The sequence below is a fragment of the Montipora foliosa genome, chromosome 8 (genome assembly GCF_036669935.1).
Source record: "Montipora foliosa isolate CH-2021 chromosome 8, ASM3666993v2, whole genome shotgun sequence".
NCBI lineage: Eukaryota > Metazoa > Cnidaria > Anthozoa > Scleractinia > Acroporidae > Montipora > Montipora foliosa.
This window is the reverse complement of record NC_090876.1, coordinates 14627344-14647343: the sequence shown is the minus strand read 5'-3', so window position 1 is coordinate 14647343 and position 20000 is coordinate 14627344. Positions and strand designations below refer to the sequence as shown.

General features: G+C 41.2%; 1 protein-coding gene across 2 annotated transcripts in view; it reads left to right on the top strand.

The window, feature by feature from the left end:
* The window catches only part of LOC138013317 (semaphorin-5A-like), a 28180-nt gene extending 9340 nt beyond the window's left edge, over positions 1-18840 (top strand). The window contains exons 9-13 of one of the 2 annotated variants that reach the window (XM_068860355.1): positions 1421-1500; positions 3288-3335; positions 4318-4397; positions 4667-4744; positions 14396-14553. In XM_068860355.1, the coding sequence (XP_068716456.1) occupies positions 1421-1500; positions 3288-3335; positions 4318-4397; positions 4667-4744; positions 14396-14417 (308 nt within the window). In that variant the 3' untranslated portion in view covers positions 14418-14553. Of the gene's footprint in view, positions 1-1420; positions 1501-3287; positions 3336-4317; positions 4398-4666; positions 4745-14395; positions 14708-15305; positions 15968-17072 lie in introns of those variants that run through there. The other variant, XM_068860354.1, reaches the window with a different exon arrangement.
* Positions 18841-20000: the final 1160 nt, after the last annotated feature.

The window sequence follows — 20000 nt, the reverse complement described above, 5'->3', positions numbered from 1 at the left end:
TCGGGGCGAAGGTTTTTTGTTGTGGCCACACGCACGAAATGATTGCAAAACGAATTGTAAAATACCTCCAATAGCACAGCGTTTTGCCCGGCCATTGAGCGCAAAATGTTTAAGGGAAAACGGTTTTTTTATTTTTTCCACGGAGAAAGAAACATTTAAAGTAACGTTTGCCCATAATTATGTAAGGTTTGTCTAGGAACCCATAACCAGGACCAATGGACCTTATTGGAGTTCAGCCTGCAAGCACATTTTCTTTTAAAACTACATGCAAAAGAGGCTTAAGGGTCGATTCAATACAAAATGACCCCTTAGACTCGTTTATGTGGCACAAGCACTGATAACTCCGACAAGGGCTATTCTAGGTCTATGTAACGGTATTTTCACAGATTTGGCTTGCAACGAGACACCCGAGTACTGGTTTCGCGAGAAAATCAATCGAAACATATCTCGGTCTGTAACAACACCGTTACACAAATACAAAGTAGTTGTACGCTCCTAGTAATGGGGTCCTGGTATATCATAATCTTGCAAGGCCTGGGTTTATGAGAAAATCAATCTACACAAACACACACACACACACACACATCAAAGAAAACGCCTCCACGATGACACGAATGGACGACGCCGACAGTGAGAACGTACTCAGAAAAATTTGCTTCCCGTTGTTGTAATCATTTAGGAGATCATTTCGAGATCATTCCAAGTTATTCGGCATGAAACATGGATGAACATTCTACGTATAAAATTGGTGTGAATACATGTATCGTTGGAAATTCATCGTCAGGTGCTCGCGTCCTCCACGTCATTTCACGTCGTCAGGAGGACGAGACGAAAACGTCACAGACTGCTGTCCGGGTGGACCAGTTGCTTGGGCATCGGACTTCTTACTTTGTGGGAGGTCGAGAGATCAAAACTCCTTCGGGCCGAACCAACACTCAGGGTCTTTGAGTAACTAAGGAAAAAGTGCTGTTTTTTTGTAATTTGATCGGCAAATGGTTACGCCTTCCAGTCTTCTCGCATAAGGATTGCAAAGCGTAGACCCCGACTTATGAAATAAGTCACAAGACTCTGTTGGACGTTGAAGATCCCACTCGTGCACTACACGGGCACAGGATTCCCAGTGTTGTGGTCTTGTTTGATTGAGGGCCACAAGCTCATTTTACGTGCTACCCTCGTAAACCTGATAAGGACTTAACTTCACCGGCAAAGAAATGTACCAAGATTTAAAACTTACATTTGGGGCGAGCAAAGTCTCTGCTTTTATTCGTTGCATCTATTGCTTTGTGACGTTCTCGTAGGCGCCTTCGTCGTCCTTATTTAAGCGCCTTTATAAACGGAAACTCGGTTTTTCATCATTCCTCCTTGTACCTGAGGAGATTTTGTTACATGGTGAGCATGTTGACATTTTGTCCTTTTTTAGATCGAGGGTCTGTGATGAAAATTTCACAACTACCAGCGATCTTCGAGCCTTGCCTTCTGTCTGAAATGGAAGTTTATCCAGTAAGTATACAGTACGCTTTTACATAGAATGAAATAATGAAGCGAGGAAACAACATAGTCATCGTCACGCAATAGCATCATAGTCACCAACACCGTGACAACATGGAATTAATTAGTCTCCCTCGCGGCCGTTTTTTGGATGTTACTTTTGGGGGAACGTTGCGTGACATCCAAAAAACGGCTGCGAGGGAGACTAGGAATTAATTCATTGATTGATTTTAATTGACACATTTTCGTATAAAAAATGAATAAGATAATTTCATTGTGTTTGCAAACATTTGCAAAGTTATCAAGGTGTGCCAGGGACTGAGTGTCCAAAATTCAAAAGTATGAAAGTTAATTCACCTTTCATGTTGTCCTTTAGCAGCATATTTTCGAAAAAAAAAAAGCATATTGCCCGTACGTCCCCGCGAGCACTTTCATTGTTAAACTATTTCGAAAATCCGCGTATGAGGGCCTTATGCATTAACGCGAACAGGGCCGGAAAAAGCCCTACGGCCCTGCTAGGAACAAGCACTGTGCCGTGCTGTGCGATTTTAGAGGATTTCGTCACTTTTAAACATCGAAGTTATTTACAGCCAGAAAAGCAAATACAAACAGCATATGAGATAAATTTTCTGTGCAATTTTTTTTACTTATTTTGTCCAAACTTCACACTCTGCTCATGAATAGTGTAAAGAGCCCATATGATAAAAAGCTTATTGACTGAGTCAATGCTTATTGACTGGAAAATATTTGGCCCTTGCTGCGCTCGGTTCGTACGTCATCGTGACCTCGGGCCAAACATTTTCCCGTTCGGCTCTCCCACTCAGTCAATAAGTACATAAACTGTTCGAGTGAGGCCTAAGCGGCATTTGAAAATTTTAATCCAAGCTTTCGACGCTCTACGGCATCATCAGGGAATACGAAAATGTTACAGCACAGCGAATTAAATAGCGGTGATGTAATATTTTCGTACTCCCTGATGATGCCGTAGATCGGCGAAAGCTTGGATTAAAATTTTCAAAAGCAAAGTAAACTCAAGACCTCGCTAGAACCGTTTATTCATTTTTTTTAAAATGTAATTTAACAATGTCCATTATATCTTATAATAATATAAAGATTGATGATAATTGCTAAAGTTTAACATCTTTATCATATGCGTATTAACTTTTAAGCTAATCGAGCCATGTAACTAGCAAATGTTTGATAAGTACAAAAAAGATGAAGCTGCCCAATACACCTTATTCCAAAATAGCCACCACTTAAGTATTCGTTTGTTTGCTTGGAAAGTAACCCTTGTTGCCTCGTCCTTAAGCTTAGAATTCAATAGAATATTTATCCTTGAACTTAACCTTGAACTAGGCAGCAGGGGCTATTTTGCAAGTAAACAACAGACCCCAGTTGTTCAAAAGGTGGATAACGCTACCCACTGGATAAATCACTATCCTCTGGATAGTGCAATTGGTTTCGCTAGTGTTTATCCGCTGGATAGCGCTATCCACCTTTTGAACAACCGACGTCAGAATGCTGAAGTGATGACCATTATTGAGTTTGAGTTTTGTTGTACTCATTGGACGTTTGTTAGTTGCTTGGCTCGATTAGCCTCTCTTCTCCTCCCGCTATGAAAAGGTGCTACGAAAGCAAGAGAAGAAGTTGAATTACTTGCATCATAATATAAGGACGCAAGCAATTATAGGTCCCTGCCGGGCTTACCTTAGCCAGATCTCCTCCAGTGCCACAAATAAAGGAAATGGTAATTTTTGCATTGGAAAAACTAAAGCATTTGGGTCTGTTTATTTTTTCAGTCCAACAAGAGAGAAGTGATCAAGACTACGGTGATAGATCGGAATCGGGTAAGTTGGATCTGGATCATATAGTGTTGTTCGAGATAACTTCTTTGAAGGAAACACTTATATCAGAAATGCACCGAGTTAGATGGACACCCAATTTTGACATCCAACTCGAAGTGTCCCTTTAAGTCTAAGCCTTTGTTACCTATCTCCAACAACGAGGAAAGTGTAAAGGTTATCGTTATTTTTAGCTGAGGGTAAATGCAGGTGTTTATCCTTACTTGAGGAGCAACATATGGGGGACATTTTGTTGCGTTAACTTTCTGTATTCAGAGACACGAGTGATATTGAAGTTGGGGAGAAGAGCATGGGGAAATTCTGTTCCGCGTATCATTGAAGTCAGCCTGCACCTAATTGTCTGCGTTTCTAAACATATCTGCACTTGAAAGAAAAATAATAATAGTCATTTATTTCGGCATAATTTTTCTTGAAGCGATAGTTGTTCCCGATTGAAAGATCATATTGGTGACACGTTCTTGACTTTTGTTTTGTTCAAGTCGTGAATATTAACGTTTACTCTACAGTGATCTCTCGTCGTTGTCATCTGATGCTTTCGTCGTGAAAGTTGAAATGTTTTACCTAGTCAATTTTATAAAAGCATCGAATTTGTACCGACCTTTTTTTAATGTAAACTGATGAGAACGGTTTTGACCCGAACCAAAATAAAGGGGATTGGACGAAAAATGACATACATTTTTTTTTTAATTTAAAAATTTTATTTATTATTCACTAAACTAAAACATTACAACACTTACAAGTAACTTAAAAATACGATTGAAAACTGTACAATTGTACATGCATGAAGCAAAGATGATTGGGATGGGTTAATGATCAAACAATCCTTTTCTTTCAAAGCAGTGTTTGACCTCGAAACCCGGACCTTTCTTCTTCGTGTTCTCGGGTGGTTTTGCTAAAGCTTCTATTAACCAATCAAGAGGTGCCAAGTATCTAACAATAGTGTTGTATGCTTTTCATTGGTTTTCAGCATGTCCTTTACTTGGGATCACGTCATTCGCTTTCAAAGCTTAGTTTGGAGCATTGTCACCGATATTTGCACGACAAGAGGTGTGTTAGAGTTTCCTGAACAGGGAAATCTTTGCTAAGGTTATTGTAGGCATTTTATCCTATTAACGTACTTACGATTTGTTAAAAAACTGTTCTTGAGCTTATCTCTGGAACTAAAGGGTAAAAGTGAAAAAGGGCAATTCGGGAACCCCTGGAACCCAGGCACCCGTTGGGTACTTCCCTGCTTAAAATAACGCGACTTAGCCTCTTACAGAGGTGTTCGCAATTTAGTATCAAGCTGGTAAGTGTTTTCCTTTTTAATCTTTTAGTGCTTGCATTTCTGCTGCTGATCCTTACTGCGGCTGGGATGACAAAACATCGAGTTGTGTCTCAGTTATTTCACGTGGGTAAGGTCTTAGTGTTTTATACCACAGACTACGATATAGCTGGCTCCATAAGCGGGCAATATGAGCCATTTTTTGTGATGTGACGCTGAGGCAATGTGGATTAGAAGCACATGACCTTGATGCGTATAACTTGCAACTCGTTTCCTTGAAACAAAGCTGGGGATTTTAAAACACCAATTTTATGCTCAAATATGGGGAAAAATACGATAGAAGCTGCACGCTCGAGAATCTGCACGAGCTTCGTTACATGTAAATAAGGGGTGCTTTCCATTGTGCCAAAGATTCCGGAAATTTCGGTCGGAAATCAAATGGAAAGGTCCGTTTCGGTTTCTTCCGAATGGAATATTCGGGATCACCTCTGGAGGTGGTCCACTTATTTCGGTCGGAATATTCCAACCGAAATAAGTGGACCACCTCCAGAAGTGATCCCGACAAGCCGGTCTTTTGCCCTAGTTATTGAATTCGGAAAAGGAATAAAAAGTGGCAAGAGCCATTCCTATTGGTTGGCCCGGTTTAATCGGAAAATGTCGTTCCATTTTCCTTCGGTATTCCCACTGATCTCTGACCGGTCGGTTTGGCATAATGGAAAGCACCCAAGGAAATTTTTAAATTGAAAAAAACCCCAGCTGTAAACCAGAGATAAACGCTTGAAGGTCATGAGCTTTTGTGTGGATGTAATCCCTATCTTGTCCAATTTGTCCGGTGGAAAAAAAAACTTTTGAAATTTCGCCGGTGCTACAGAGGTTGCAGGTTTGAATCCTGCCAAGGACTCTGAATTAACCGTGACAAACAAAAATGGCATTTAGAAACAGTAGTTACTTTGAAAAACGCCGGAAAAACGCCCTATTATTTCCCAAAACTAACATTTCATCGAATGAGGCGCACGTTTCCAGTTCGTTTACAACAAGTTTCCATCATTTTTCGCTGAAATTTGGCAAAAATGTTGCCCGATGATGTGGCAAAAAAGCCGTGTCCCGGAATTTTTATTTTTTGCCCTCTTCGAGAGCAATGAGTATTTAAGCAAAGCTAATGCCTGTTTTATAAAAATTTAAAGTTTAACAGCGTATAAAAAACAAACCAGACAATTAATCAAAATTCCCCGACACGGTTTTTTTTTTAGATCAAGGTTTGAAGAAAACGTAGCGATGTCGCTCGCTTTCTAGGGTTAAATTCTGACCGGAAAAGAACTCAATTTGTGAAAACTACATACTTAGGAAATGTTTTTATTTCTTGCCTTAAATCAACTAATAATCGGAATTTACCATTCCTAAGCTTTTAGAAAATATATACTTTATTGAGGTTTTTATGAAACGTGTACCCGTGAAGCAGCGACAATGCGCGGTTGTCATTTTGGGTACACTGATACCTTAAGTGGATCTGTGATTTCTGTTGTCTGGCAGTCTTCAGGTAAAAAAATAATTGGAAATGTGACAGTCAAGAATTATTTGAAAGAAAGCTTGTCGACTATTTTGTGCTCCATTATTCAAGGAAATGGCTCTTCAGGGGAGGGTTTGAACCTAAAATATATTTTGTTGCGTACATGGTAATTTGACAAGATTGAGTTTCTTGTCTTCACGCACGCCATGAAATAGGAAGAGGTTTTTAGAGCAAATATGTTGTTTGTTTCAATAATTTTTTCGCTGGAAGAGGTGGCCTTAATGAATTCATCATGTTTTGTAATATGTGAGCCTGACTGGATAGTTATTATGGCAATAGTAAAGGATTTTCGTGTCAAGAAGTAGGTTCTGGAGGTAATTTTGCGAGTGGAAATCAAGTGGACGGTAGACGATAAGTACAACCTCACGAGGCATGGTATATTTAATTAAGTTAACACAACAGAAAGACGCTGACCTGGCATCAGATTAGACTGAAAAGAAGAGAAATTATGAAGCGGAAACAAAATCTTAGTGTGTGTAATAAACGTTTGCTTAGTGCAACTGCAAGACATGCATGACATGGAGGAAAATGTCCGTCAGAGCAATTTGCAATTAGTTTTTTTGCAGACTATTTATTTAAAGAAGAAAGGAGTGAATTTTACTAAAAGCGTGTTTTGTTATCTGTAAACTGAATTTATTACCAAAGCTTAAAAAACTAAAAGACATCAAAATGGGACAGGACATTACAAAATAATTAAAATTGTGAACGTGTGAGTAAAAGAGCCTCTGCTGGCACGACATCTGGGTGACCCCTCAAATGGTGTTATTGACCCCCGACTTGAAAAAATTAACTGGAATGCTGCAGTTCAATACCACACAATTCAGTGCCTTCTGATTTTCTGTAACACGTACGACAGGCAACCCAATGTACGCTTCACGGAAGCGTCTAGTTTTGAGTTGAAACCGTGAATCATTAAACTAGTGAAGTATCGGAACACCTGCAGACTATTTCGTCTCATTTTTCGAAACAGTGGCACCTCCGACGGGACCTTTGTAATCCTCAGGGATTTCATTTAGAGCAAAAAAAGGGAAAACGCCATATCATAACCTAAACAAATGGAAGCAACGCAAAGAGCGCTAGAAACAAAGCTTGCACATCTACGAATCGCTGTCGGCAGAACCGACTCTATCTTGGGATCGGGATATGAAGAAATCGTAGAAAGACACCTTTCAGCCTTGAAAGCCTTAGCAAGCAAAGCAGATAAACACAAGCGAGCTTCGGAGGAATTCAAAATTGAGGCAAAGGAGGAGGATATCAAAGGAATACAGCAATGGAATTCAGAGGTGGTTGACAAGATTATCACAGCCGACCAGGCTGTTAAGTGCCTGAAAACAGCTCTAAATGAGTATCAAGAGGAAAATACGAGAGACAAACAAGAATTTAAAAGAAAATTATTCGAAGCCAAACTAAAATACCAGCAGAATTACGCCTGGCAAAGGAGCAAGAAACCAATGCCCAGTTGCAAGCCTCGAGTCAAATATATAAGTGATCAGGAGAGCTCCAAGCTGGACAACCAGCGAAACTACCTAGCTACACATCGCCCGATTCGAGGGAACATACGAAGATTGGCCAAGATTTTGGAATCAGTTCGTGGAAATGATTGACAAGGCTGCGATTCCAAATGTTACAAAATTCGCCTATTCGAGAAAGTGTGTAGAAGGTTTGTCGTTTTCAGGCGAGGAATACAACCGTGCCAAGACAATTATGGGAAAGACTCAGAAGTTAACAAGGCATACATGGGTCAGATACGTGAGCTGCCAACAATTTCAAACGCGAACACGCAACGCATTCACGAATTCAGTTACAAGTTGACATTTTGTGTGCAATCCTTGCAGGCGCTAGGGAAATTGGAACACGTCATTGGTTATGTTTCTTTGACTCTGGATAAGCGGCCCACCATAAGAGGAGATTTGGTTCGTATGGACCAATCGTGGGAAAATTGTACCTTCGAGAAATTGTCAAAATGTTTTAGGCTTTGGACACGAAGAAATCCAATAGAACGTCAACTGTCAAGTAAAGCAGATCGTAATCATCAAGATGACTGGAAAACAGATAAGCATCCCTCCAAGCTCTTCAAAACACAGCAAAAGAATGTGTCACGTACTCAAACATGCGTTTACTGCGACGCCATGGAGCACAAATCCTCTACCTGCCCTACTGTCACCAGCGTCGCTGAAAGAAAGTCTATTCTGGTTCAAAAACGATTGTGTTTCAATTGTACTGGTCCTCACAAGGTAGTCGAATGTCGCAGCAAAACCTCATGCCAGAATTGTAGCAAGAAACACCATACATCAATTTGTGATATTGAATGAAAACCGGAAGGAATGCTGACAGCTGTTCAAAGTGAAGATTCCGCGAAAGTTGTTTACCCTGTGATGCTTTTGGAAGTTGATGGCATTAAAACTCGTGCACTTCTCAACACTGGAGCTGGTAGCTCTTATGCCTCTGCTAAGCTCATCAACGCCTTGCGCACGAAGCCTGCTGAAATAAAGACGAAAAAAATCGAAATGATGCTCGGGTCAATGACAACCAACGGAGAATTGTACGATATCAATGTCGAATCTGTCAATCGAGATTTCAGCCTAAACAAATCAGTGTCAAAAGTTGATAAGCCAGAACTCGTGGTTTTGCCAAGCCCCAACTATGAAGAGTTGAAGACGAAAGATAAACACTTGGAAGGAGTTCGAATGGATGACAATGACGCAAAGCCGCTATTACCAGTTTATCTTGTCCTGGGAGCATCAGAGTACGCGAATATTAAGACCGAAACACTGCCAAAGGTTGGTTTATCGGGTTAACTTGTTCCAGAGAAAACTGCCCTTGGCTGGAATATCATGTCACCAGGACACGAAGACAGGTTAAACCCTATGTTACTTACACAGTCAACCCGGTTGGACTATGAACAGCTCTGTCGACTGGATGTCCTTGGCCTTTCTGAATCATCCGCGAACGATCAAGATGCGGTTTTCGCTGAGTTCAAAGAACAACTAATCCGCTATCCAGAAATTGATTATGAAACGGGTCTACCATGGAAGGGAGGACGTCCAACTCTGCCTAAAAACAAGTCAAGGAGCCTCCGAAGATTGCAGCAACTGCTGAAGAGGCTTGAACGCACTAACACCTATGACCAGTATGGCACCATAATACAAGAACAGCTACACGAAGGAGTTACCAACCCAGCACCAGCCACAGTGACAGGGAGGGAATTCTATATCCCACATAAAACAGTTGTCAGGAAAAATGCACGAACCACAAAAGTCAGTATTGTCTGTGATGCATCAGCTAGAGAAGGGCCAAGCCATCCCTCACTAAACGACTCTCTGCATCCGGGGCCGCCCCTACAGAATCTTTTATGGAGCGTTTTGGTGAGGGCCGGTTCCATCCATTACTATTGACAGGTGACCTACAGAAAGCTTTTCTGCAAGTACGAATTAAAGAAGAAGATAGGGATGCCTTAAGATTTCACTGGAAACCAAGAAGTCAAACAGACATCGAAACCTTCAGATTCACAAGAGCACTGTTTGGCCTGACCTCATCCCAGTTCCTATACAGCAGCAATTACAACAACAACTTAACAACAACAACTTTATTACATTTTTGCACATAATACAGTAATAACAGACCTGGCACCGCAGGTAGCGGAAGCTAATCGAGTCGGGCCAGGAAAAATAAAAATAAATGAAATCTGCTAACCTTTGCTTAAAGGAAAAAGAAACAAATTGCAGAAAAGGCAAAAGAAGAACTACTTAAGAGAGAGAGAAACTCGTACTGCACTAGTTCATTTAGGCTACATTACATTAGGCTACGCTACATTACAGGCGAGGGAGCAGCGCGAACCAGAATTAATTGTCCTAATCAAAACGAGCCCCTACGTAGACGATTTGATATCTGGCGCACCATCAGTAAGGTAAGCATACCAACAGAAAGAAGGGTCAATCAAAAGCTTCGCTGACGCCAAATTCACCTTGCACAAGTGGAATTCAAATGCACCCGAGCAAGAGGCAACAGTGAAGATCAGAGCTTTGCGTTACAGCAGTTAGGGTCATCAACGACAGTAACGAAGCTATTAGGACTTCCATGAGACAAAATTGCTGATACATGGTGTGTCCCACAGCAACCAGCTAACCCAACCAAACGAGAAATCTTGTCGCAGCTGGCCAAAGTCTACGACCCACTTGGACTTGTATCATCCACGACACTCTGTGGCAAGTTCATATTCAGAGACATTTGCGAGAGGAAGTTGCCCAGGGACACTCCCATCCCAGCAGATTTGGACGAGAGCTGGAAAAGGTGGCGTGGAGGTCTCCCTGGAAGCTTAAGTGTGACGAGAGCGATTTTTACCATTCAGAGAGCCAATAAAGTCTATCCATCTTGATGCCTTTAGAGATGCACAAATTTGGTTTTATCAGCGGAGTTGATAATGTAAATTGGCCACCGTACATAGAGATCCTAAAAGCTGACGTTTTGAGCGTCAGCCGTTCGTCAGAGCGAATCGAGGAATTGCGGGTTATGTGTAGTTTTTTTTAGTAGAGTAGGATCTACGCTATTGGGGGTAACGTGAAAGATAGCGTAGCTCCTACTCTACAATAAAAACTACACATAACCCACAGTTCCTCGATTCACTCTGACGAAGGGCTAACGCTGGAGACGTCAGCTTTTAGGATCTCTGTACGGTGGCCAATTTACATTATCAACTCCGTTGATAAAACCAAATGTTTGTATACTACTTCCCCACCGACGCAGCACCACAGTTCCTTTAGCAACTACCCCCTTCATTCGTTTAGAGATGCAAGTTTGCAAGGAGTCTGTGCCGCAGTTTATGCAGTAGTTAAGGAAGAATCTCAGGGTCTCATGACTGCCAAATCACGTCTTGCAAAACAGAATTTGACCATACCCAGACTGGAACTCGTTGCAGGACATATGGCGACTAATCTAGCAGTTAACGTTCAAGAAGCGTTGAGCGACAATCACCCACATATCTACTGCTGGTAGCCCTTTATTGGATTAACGGAAGTGGAGAGTAGCAGTTCGTTACAAACAAGGTTCAGAAGATTGAGCAACATTAGGACATAACTTGGCGCCATGTGCCCACCGATCAAAACCCAGCGGACTTAAAAAGCACAGGCGGGAACGCAAGCAATGCAGTCCAGTGGATAAACGGTCCGGCGTGGTTATCTTTTCCAGACAAGTGGCCCACCAATGTGGATATTGGACCCTCGCCCGAGTCCAGTACAGAATCCAAAGAGCAAAAGAAGTACTAGCCATGGCGTTGTCGAAGAAAGATGAGTTCACAGAGCATATGGTAAAGTACAATTTGAAGAATACTTGGCGAATATTCGCATGGTTAACCAGATTTTATTTCAATTGCAGAAGTCCGAAAACAAGTAGAGTGAAAGGACCACTGTGCACAGATGAGATAAATAACCAGGAAGTTTGGTGGACCAAGCAAGCCCAAGCTAAGGCACATGCCCTGAGAACTTTCGAGCTGACAAGCTTCAACTCAACTTGCAACCAGATGCCAGCGGGATATTGGAGCAGAGGAAGAATGATTGGCTCATACCCCACTTACCTTCCAAAAGACAACTTGTTTGCGCACAGGTAACCCCTGTAGCCTAACAAGAGCTGTGTATCTCGACCTGCTTACAAGCCTACAAACCAGCAAATTCATCACAAGTCGAGCGTCCCCTCAGTTACGTGGAAGAAGACACTTCTTACCCCAAGCTCTATGCTGCGCCTACGATCAACACAACCTCCAGAGTTAGGTGCCCATCACTTACGGGAGCAAGATTTACCGAAACGAGCTAAGTACATCCTCCGATGCAAAGAAGCATTGTGGTTAAGGTGGTCGAAAGAGTACCTGAGAAGTCTGAGAGAGCGGCATACCAAGAGTGGAGGAGAGCAAACCTTACACCCCTCAATTGAAGAAGTGGTGATCATTAAGGACGAGTCTAAAAAATGATAACGCATGCAAGCTTGGAGTTGTGAAGAAACTGTTCGGACGAGACGGAGTCGTGCGTGGAGCCAAGCTGCGCGGCGGAAGAGGGGTGTTAAAGCGACCAGTGCAATATTTGTACCCTCTAGAGTTATTCAGACCAAAGCGAAATTCAGCTCTAAAAGCAGTTGAGAGAATTCAAGAAATTGCCAGTACAGAGCTAGGAAGTGAGTAGTGAAGGACTTAGAAACCGGAACATTCAAATTATTACCAGCTGTAATCAATTGATGTTTTTGTTGAGTCTCCAAGTGCAACATGTATTCCCAGAGTGGAAATACATGAGGGAGCGTGTCGGAGACTGTTCGTGACGTGTTCGTGACTGATATGACATTTCCGCTTCTAAACATGCATGTTAAACTAGATAAGGAAACTGCACATTAACAAGATAAACAAGTATCAAATGTATAGATACTTTCTCAAGGCTAAAAAAACGCAGTTGATCGAATGTTGTGATTGTGAGCCATAGAACTTTTGCGAGTTGAAACTGTGAGTCATTAAACTAGTGAGGTATCGGAACACCTGCAGACTATTTCGTCTCATTTTCCGAAACTATGTGCAATTACTTAATCATTGTTTGGCACCTCAATATAGAATTTGCACGTGTTTCTAAATCAAAAAGCAAAAGATACTGTTTACTGATCCATTTTGATGGTAAGTGATATGGATCAGAGTAGACTACGCTCCCTGCTAATTTGATTTTTCTTTTATTGGACTCTTCAACGAACACAAACTTTAAGTTTACAGCGAGCTCACACATTTCTCTTTTGCTAACTTAATAAAATTGTAATATCTTGATATTGTCAAAAAGATGGTTGCGTTATCTGTACAGCATGCATAGCTCGTGGCATATGTTTTTTGGGGGATTACAAAAAATTTACTCCTTCGCGGGGGAGGGTTATGAGAAAAATTATTGACTGAGAACGGGGCTGTGCAAATTGTTAATGATAGTTCAAGAAATTAAGGGTCCCTAATGTCGCTAACCTCTAAGAACAGGTGGACAACCCCGCGTAACGTCACGTTATTAAAAAAAAATCTTTAAAATCTTAGTTTATTGAATATAAAGCACAAATACATACCTATATTTACATGTTTAATATAATTGGCTCAAAAGTAAAAGTGTATATAAAATAGAGTCGATTAATAAAACTAGCTTTAAAACGTTCCGGGTTAACACAAGGTAGTAAGCTCGTTTGGGTTCTCACAAATAGGCGTTTTGACGATTCTTTAACTCTGGGCAACAAATTGTACAGGGGATGAGTAGGTAGGCATGAGAAGGTTATTGATTTCCTGCATTTACAGTAATTCAACTGATCGAGGGAAATGTTCCTTAAAAACTTCAAATCGCGACTTTTCTTTATGAAATTTTATTTCATGGACAGTCAGATAACTAAAGTTTACACACCTCTGCGTTGTCCGGAGTGATTTGATGGGTTTTTGGGACGCCCGTTTTCCCCTTCAGCACTGACGCGTCGTCAAATACAAGAGAAAGAAATAAGACGCCATGCAACTTCAAAGACCGCTCAAGGCCGAGTGTCTCCAGAATTTCGCAGAATCTCTCCAACTTCCAAATGTCGTTCACCTCACAGCCATAGGAACTTGAAAAGTTGATGGCTTGTGCCAAAAACAATGGCATTTACACGGCTCTGCAACCTTTTAAGGTTTTAATCGAGCAGGATTTTGAAAAATCCTGCTCGATTTTTAAGCTTCGATCAGGTTTTTTTCATCGACATACGATTTGGACAGATGTGGCCGATCATTAGATCGACCATTATCAAACTCAAATTAACCAATCAAAAAGCTCAGATTTCCCTACGAGGGATGAATGAAATTGGGCAAAGTATCTGACGAGATCACGTGACCACGTTTTAGTTAACAATCAAACTATCCAAGGGATTTTCTGTCTGCTTTTCAGTTTTCTCGTAAATGTTACGCATTAGTGCTATTGATTTTAGGTCTTGTTTTGCCGGCAGATTAATCCCCCTAAATCACTTATTTTGCTTTGAAATTCTGACAAGCCTACCATAGGATACGCTCAACAGAAAAATGAACTTTTTCATCGCAAAGGCCTTTGTTTTTTTCGCGCGTTAAGAAAATAACAGCAGCAGAAACAACAAAAGTGAAAGTAATGAGATAACAAACAATTTGCAAGCAGGGTAGTAAGAGCTTGATTGCCCCGTCCTCTTTTTGTTTACATGGGCTATTAAAATTTTCCTGTCTCAAAGGCATTACGTTATTTTACACTGACGGCCGTCAATATGGTCCACGAGGCATGAGTGAGATAAGAGTGCTTTAGGCAACACCTATGGGGCAGAACCATAGTGGAAATAGAGAGGATGAACCAGCTCCAGATGAGCTACAACAGCGTATCAATGAACGTGAACGGCAGTCAACACATTGGAGCAGAAGATTGCGGAATCGACTCATCAATCATTTTCACTCGCGACGGGAACTTATCAATGAACGTGAAGGGCAGTTAAGACAAAGGAACACGAGAGAGGAGGAGCTGCAACAACGTATCACTGATGTATTTGGAGGTAGGCGGAGACACAAATATCACGCGAAATTGCCCAAAATTTGTTTCCGGAAGTTTCCTTTTTTTCCCTCAAAATATCTCTCCGGATTTTTTTGTAAATGTCCAGAAAATATGTATGTTTCTTTCCTTGAATAATGCAACCATAACCTAGCAAAGTATGAAGCAATACAGAGATTCAACGGTGTCCTTGTAAGGCATTCAACAAAACACTAAGCTACACTAAACAACTTTACTTATTCGTCCTTGGATTTCATTTCCCCGTACGGCCTACAGTCTCCAAGAAAGTTCCAAGAAAAGTTATTGATTGTTTACTCGGAGCAATGTGGCATATATTAAAAGGAGAATACTCCTGCATGCGATTACTGCAAGCCCATATGAAAGGATTTGTTAAGTTTATTTGAATTTCTGTGCCTGTAAGTAGCATTTAACTTAAAACTAATTGCTTTCGTTCTCCATTTTTCTGGGGGAAAACGTGATTTCAATAGTTTTTCCCTAATAATTTCCAAATATCACAACTTTTTTTCTAGACATGTCGAGATTTTCCAAACATCTTTAGATCTTCTAAATATCTCAAAAAATATCCGGATATCTGTGTCTAGATTTACCTGAAACGCAGTCAATACAAGGGGGAAGGAGAGAGGAGGAGCTACAACAACGTATCAATGAACTTGAAGGGCAGTTAAGACAAAGAGGAAGCCAAATGGACTGGGTGGTAAACAGAGGTGATATCCAAATTACAAGTCATGAACTTGGGAGAGGCGCATGGGGAGTTGTTTATAGGGGGAGATTTCAATATTGCGGTGTTGCTGTAAAAGAGATGCACGAAGAAATTACAGGATGGAGCAGAGATGTGTTTGAGCGTGAAGTGAACATGGCGTCAAAATGTCGCCATCCTTGTCTGCTGTTAGTTATTGGCGCAACAAACGATGAAAGACCTTTACTAGTTACAGAACTCCTTGAGTGCAGTCTAAGGAGCAAGCTGTACCCAAGTCCTGGTGAGCTACCCGTCGAAAATGAGCAAGCTATCTCTTTGGACGTGGCTTACGCTCTCTGCTACTTACACGAGAAAGCAAACCCCATTCTTCACAATGACGTAAGCAGTTCTAACGTGTTGCTGTGGAGATCTGGTAACGGCTGGAAGGCCAAACTGTCCGATTATGGTACTGCTAATTTTGTCCATCGTAGCAATATAAATTGTGCAGGAGCGCCTGTTTACAGTGCACCTGAGTTTGTGCAGACGGAGAACAAGATATCTTGCAAGGTTAGTCTCGGGATGCATTGTTTTGGGACTACTTTGCTTTTTTTCCTATTTTGAAAATGAAGTGGTTCACTGCAGTATTGGCCTGAGATCCAATGCTCGGAGCAAATGTGAATAAACTATCTGTGATCACGTTTTTTGCTTGCCTGTTTAAAGGGGATATAGCTTTTGAGAGGACCCAGATGCTGTTAACCCATACACCCTAAAGAGGCCCCAGTTAAGGAACAAAATAAACTTGCGTTATGTCAGGAGGGAAATCAATGGGTTAAATGCAAAAAGATGAAGTTGTTTTGTCAGAAATGGAGACTGCATGCAGGATAGGGAATAGGGCTTTGGATATTCAAGCCGATGACCCGGGTGAAGTCCTACTTTATAAACTGACTGAATTGGCCGGTTGGGCATTCTCACGATTGGACGGCAACAAGCACGTAGTTGAGGTTAACGCGGGGAAAAGAATTTCTAGCGTCAATTTCATGCTCGTTTTAGCGATCTCCGACAATATGAGTCCAATGTGACGGGTAATGTTTGCACAATTATTTTTTTAAAAAATCGAAATTTTACAACGAGTGCATCCGGCTAATTCTGAAACCTTATTAAGGGCTGAGGAAAATTGTGGAAGAAGGTTAGCATAACCTGTTGTTTTAACTTTAAATAAAACTTTTGCATTGCAAGAAGCCTTTTTAGAAACTATTTTGTATGTTAGTGCGACAAAGTGTTTTAATTAAATAGTCTATTCATAAATGGAGACTATTAAATTATTTTATTCTCCTAATACTAGCTATCCTAACCGGTCTCATTAGCATGAACGAAATACAAAAGAATTCGTTGGTTGCTATTTTTGAATAGGCTCTGTGACATTCGTCCGGGTTGTTTATATTTACAATTCTGTTGTACCTTTCGTTGCATGTACGAACAGAATTTAATAAAACAAGCTCACAAGCTTATACATATTTACACGGTGAATGAAGTAAGGTGTAGGTGTGAGGAAAGGTGTGATGTGTAGGTAATGGTTACATTGGTTATGTTGTGCTTTGACACTAATAATAATCGAATACTTTTTCGTCGCTAGGGATGCCTGGATGTAATTTTTGGCTGCATTTGTTTATAGGCTGATGTGTACAGTTACGGTGTTCTTCTTTGTGAAATGAGTATCAGACAAGAACCCAATCGAGAACAGCTTCAGATGCAAATAGACAGGATAGAAATGCATCATCCGCATTCCAAAATACGCACTCTTGTAAGAAGCTGTGTTAACGAAGATCCTGGGAACAGGCCATCTATGGACGAGATTATTGAAGAACTTACAGACTGTTCTCGACCAACTTATATTGAGGAAATAATGATTGAAGAACTATACTACTAAAGCCAGAAGGCAATAATCCAGAAGTGTCGACATCTCTCTCTTGCGCTTGGCCTATCTGTTTACTCTATTATCTGAATTTGAAATACGGGCCCAGTCAGGTTATGGCCAATCAGCTTGGGCCTGATGACCACAGCCCCTCTGATTGGTCAGATTGGTCAACCAATTACCCGTAAGAAAGATTGCTCGTGTTTAATGTGAAATCATGGGTCGTGCAAGGAACACAATACCGTTACGTTTTTTGCCGCAAAAACCTGGCAGCAGCGGTCGTAAAATAGACACAGGAAACTGATGGGCTACAGTCCATTGCGGATTGGGACTTTTGGGTTATGGACTTCTCAGTGCTAGAACTCAACATGTAAACGTCCTCCCTTCACCCTTTTGTTGCGACTATCCGATGTTGTGCGAACACGAAGGGTAAAAAAAGCCCATCCATTGTAGGAGCTGTACATGTAGTGAGGGGTGGAAGGGGGGACATCAGATATCAATTGGTTTCTAACTTATATTATTCTAAATATTCCAAAGGGAGCTGATTATCGCCGGGAAGTTATACGAAGCACAGAAATCGCACCACGGTAAATATGTGTAAGGTTGTAAATGTGAACGGCCGCATCTTCTAGGCCTACTTTGCCGTGAAACCCTTGGACACTCGTTCGAAGCGGGTGCTAAACGAAATTTAAAGGGATGGCCTGGACTGAGTGGAGGTGCCTGGTGGCGACAAGATGGCTGAATAAGGTAGCTCTGAATAGTCTCCCATGAAATTTTTAAAACTTTGCTGATAGTTCTAGCTCGGATTGCTAATTACTATTCTACAATAAAAATGAACTTAAGTAACTGTTAATTGTTCTGCAGTTGGAAATTCAGGACTGTAGGTTGGTTGCATTGGAACGTAGCCACATTCATTTGCAAGCAGATTGATTTTTTCATTCGTTGTTTCTCCAACCGAAGTAAAAAAACTGGTTAAATCTATCAGCAACACTTTTATCATCATCACTGTAAACTCTTGCCAGGTGATCTGGTGGCGTAATTTGGAGGACTGGGAAGAAAAATTTTAACGCCGTATCCCACAACCGCGTGCGGCCTTAGGTGTTGTTTCCAAACTCCCTGCAGTATTTCCATCGCCAAAACTCAAGAGATCATTCAGTGTCTACCACATTTCCTGTTACTGAAAGAACATTCAAGTAGACCCGACAAGCTCTAATCTCGCCTCTGCCATGTTAAATTCGAAAATAAGGCCTCGCGAGTTTGTGGGATACGGCGTTAAAATTTTTCTCCCCAATCCTCCGAATTACGTCACCAGATCACCTGGTGTACTCGCTGATTTCTTTGGAATACATGATCTTATTGTCTTCCACATTGCGTTAGGGGTCATTTGCCTTTTGTGAAATAGAATCTTCGACAAAATTCCTTTGAGCGATTCGTAATTCTCGCTCTACTTCCCGTTTAAAATTCTTATAGCCCAACCAGACAGCAGGATCGTTTGTTTGTCTTGCTAACTTTTGCCAGCAATTTCTTGTTTTCATTAGGGCCCGTATATTGTCATCAATAAACGGAGTTGGTCGAGTTCGAAGCTTAACAGTTTTTAGCGGGGCATGTTGATCCAAAATCTGGTACCTATGACGTAGTAGCCAAAACGCGGGGCCGGGGTCGGGGTCCGGGTCGGGGTCGGGGGGTCTTTTTTTTTCAAAATTTTTTCGTTTCAATTTTTGTGGTTATTCTCCCGTACTGTTATTTTTTAATGTTCGGCATCTTTCCTTCATCTATGTTGGAAATTAGTCAAAAAATATAAGGAACGTACGGAAGCTTCGAAGGGGACATCGTTTGCTTTTCGAAGAGAATTTCCGACTAAAATTTAATACGTTAAACTAAGTGATTCGCGCTTCGCGCGTAAAGTTATGTCGCTTAATTGTTTTAATGTATGGAACTATATTCGCAATTTTATTTACCACAGCAAGTTTGCATGAGTTGAAAGGTGACAACTAGTTAGAAATTCAGAAATATATAAATCGAAACTGCAAACGCGCAAATTACTTTTTCACTTTCCTCCGATCAAGAACGTTAAAGACAATCAATAGAAGAAATCAAACCATAAGATCGTGTAGATTAGAAGACACAAATTGTAATATATTCAAGAAATCAGTTGCATTCTTCTTTTAGCCTATCGCCGGCATTCCAAAACATTAATCTACTTCTGTAATATTTTCCTTTCAGTCGACTAGTTCAACGACATATAGATCGAGCAGCTAGTATGAATAAAAATCTGAAAATCTACAGGATCCTTGGCTCGTACGCAGGTGCGAATCACCTAGAAACACTGAAGACTCGCTGAGCTCCACATTTTAAAACCACCGGCCCCGGCCCCGGGGCCCCGGCCCCGGCCCCGGCCCCGCGTTTTGGCTACTACCCTTTTATGATCCCAGCTATGACAAAATACACGGTCTTTGAACAAGTTTCCTCATGTTTGGATAACGTATCTCTTACTTCCTTTGATTTTCCGAGAACGAAGGAAATAATGTTTGCATGCAAATTACACGCCATTTTCAGCCTGTTCAATTCTGTCCACTAGCCTAGTAAGTCGCTGACTTCAAGACAGCTCTGTTAACTTGTGCTAGACCTCCTCACGGTAATTCCAAATTTCAGCACAGTACCAATAACAAGGGAAGAGATCCACCGATA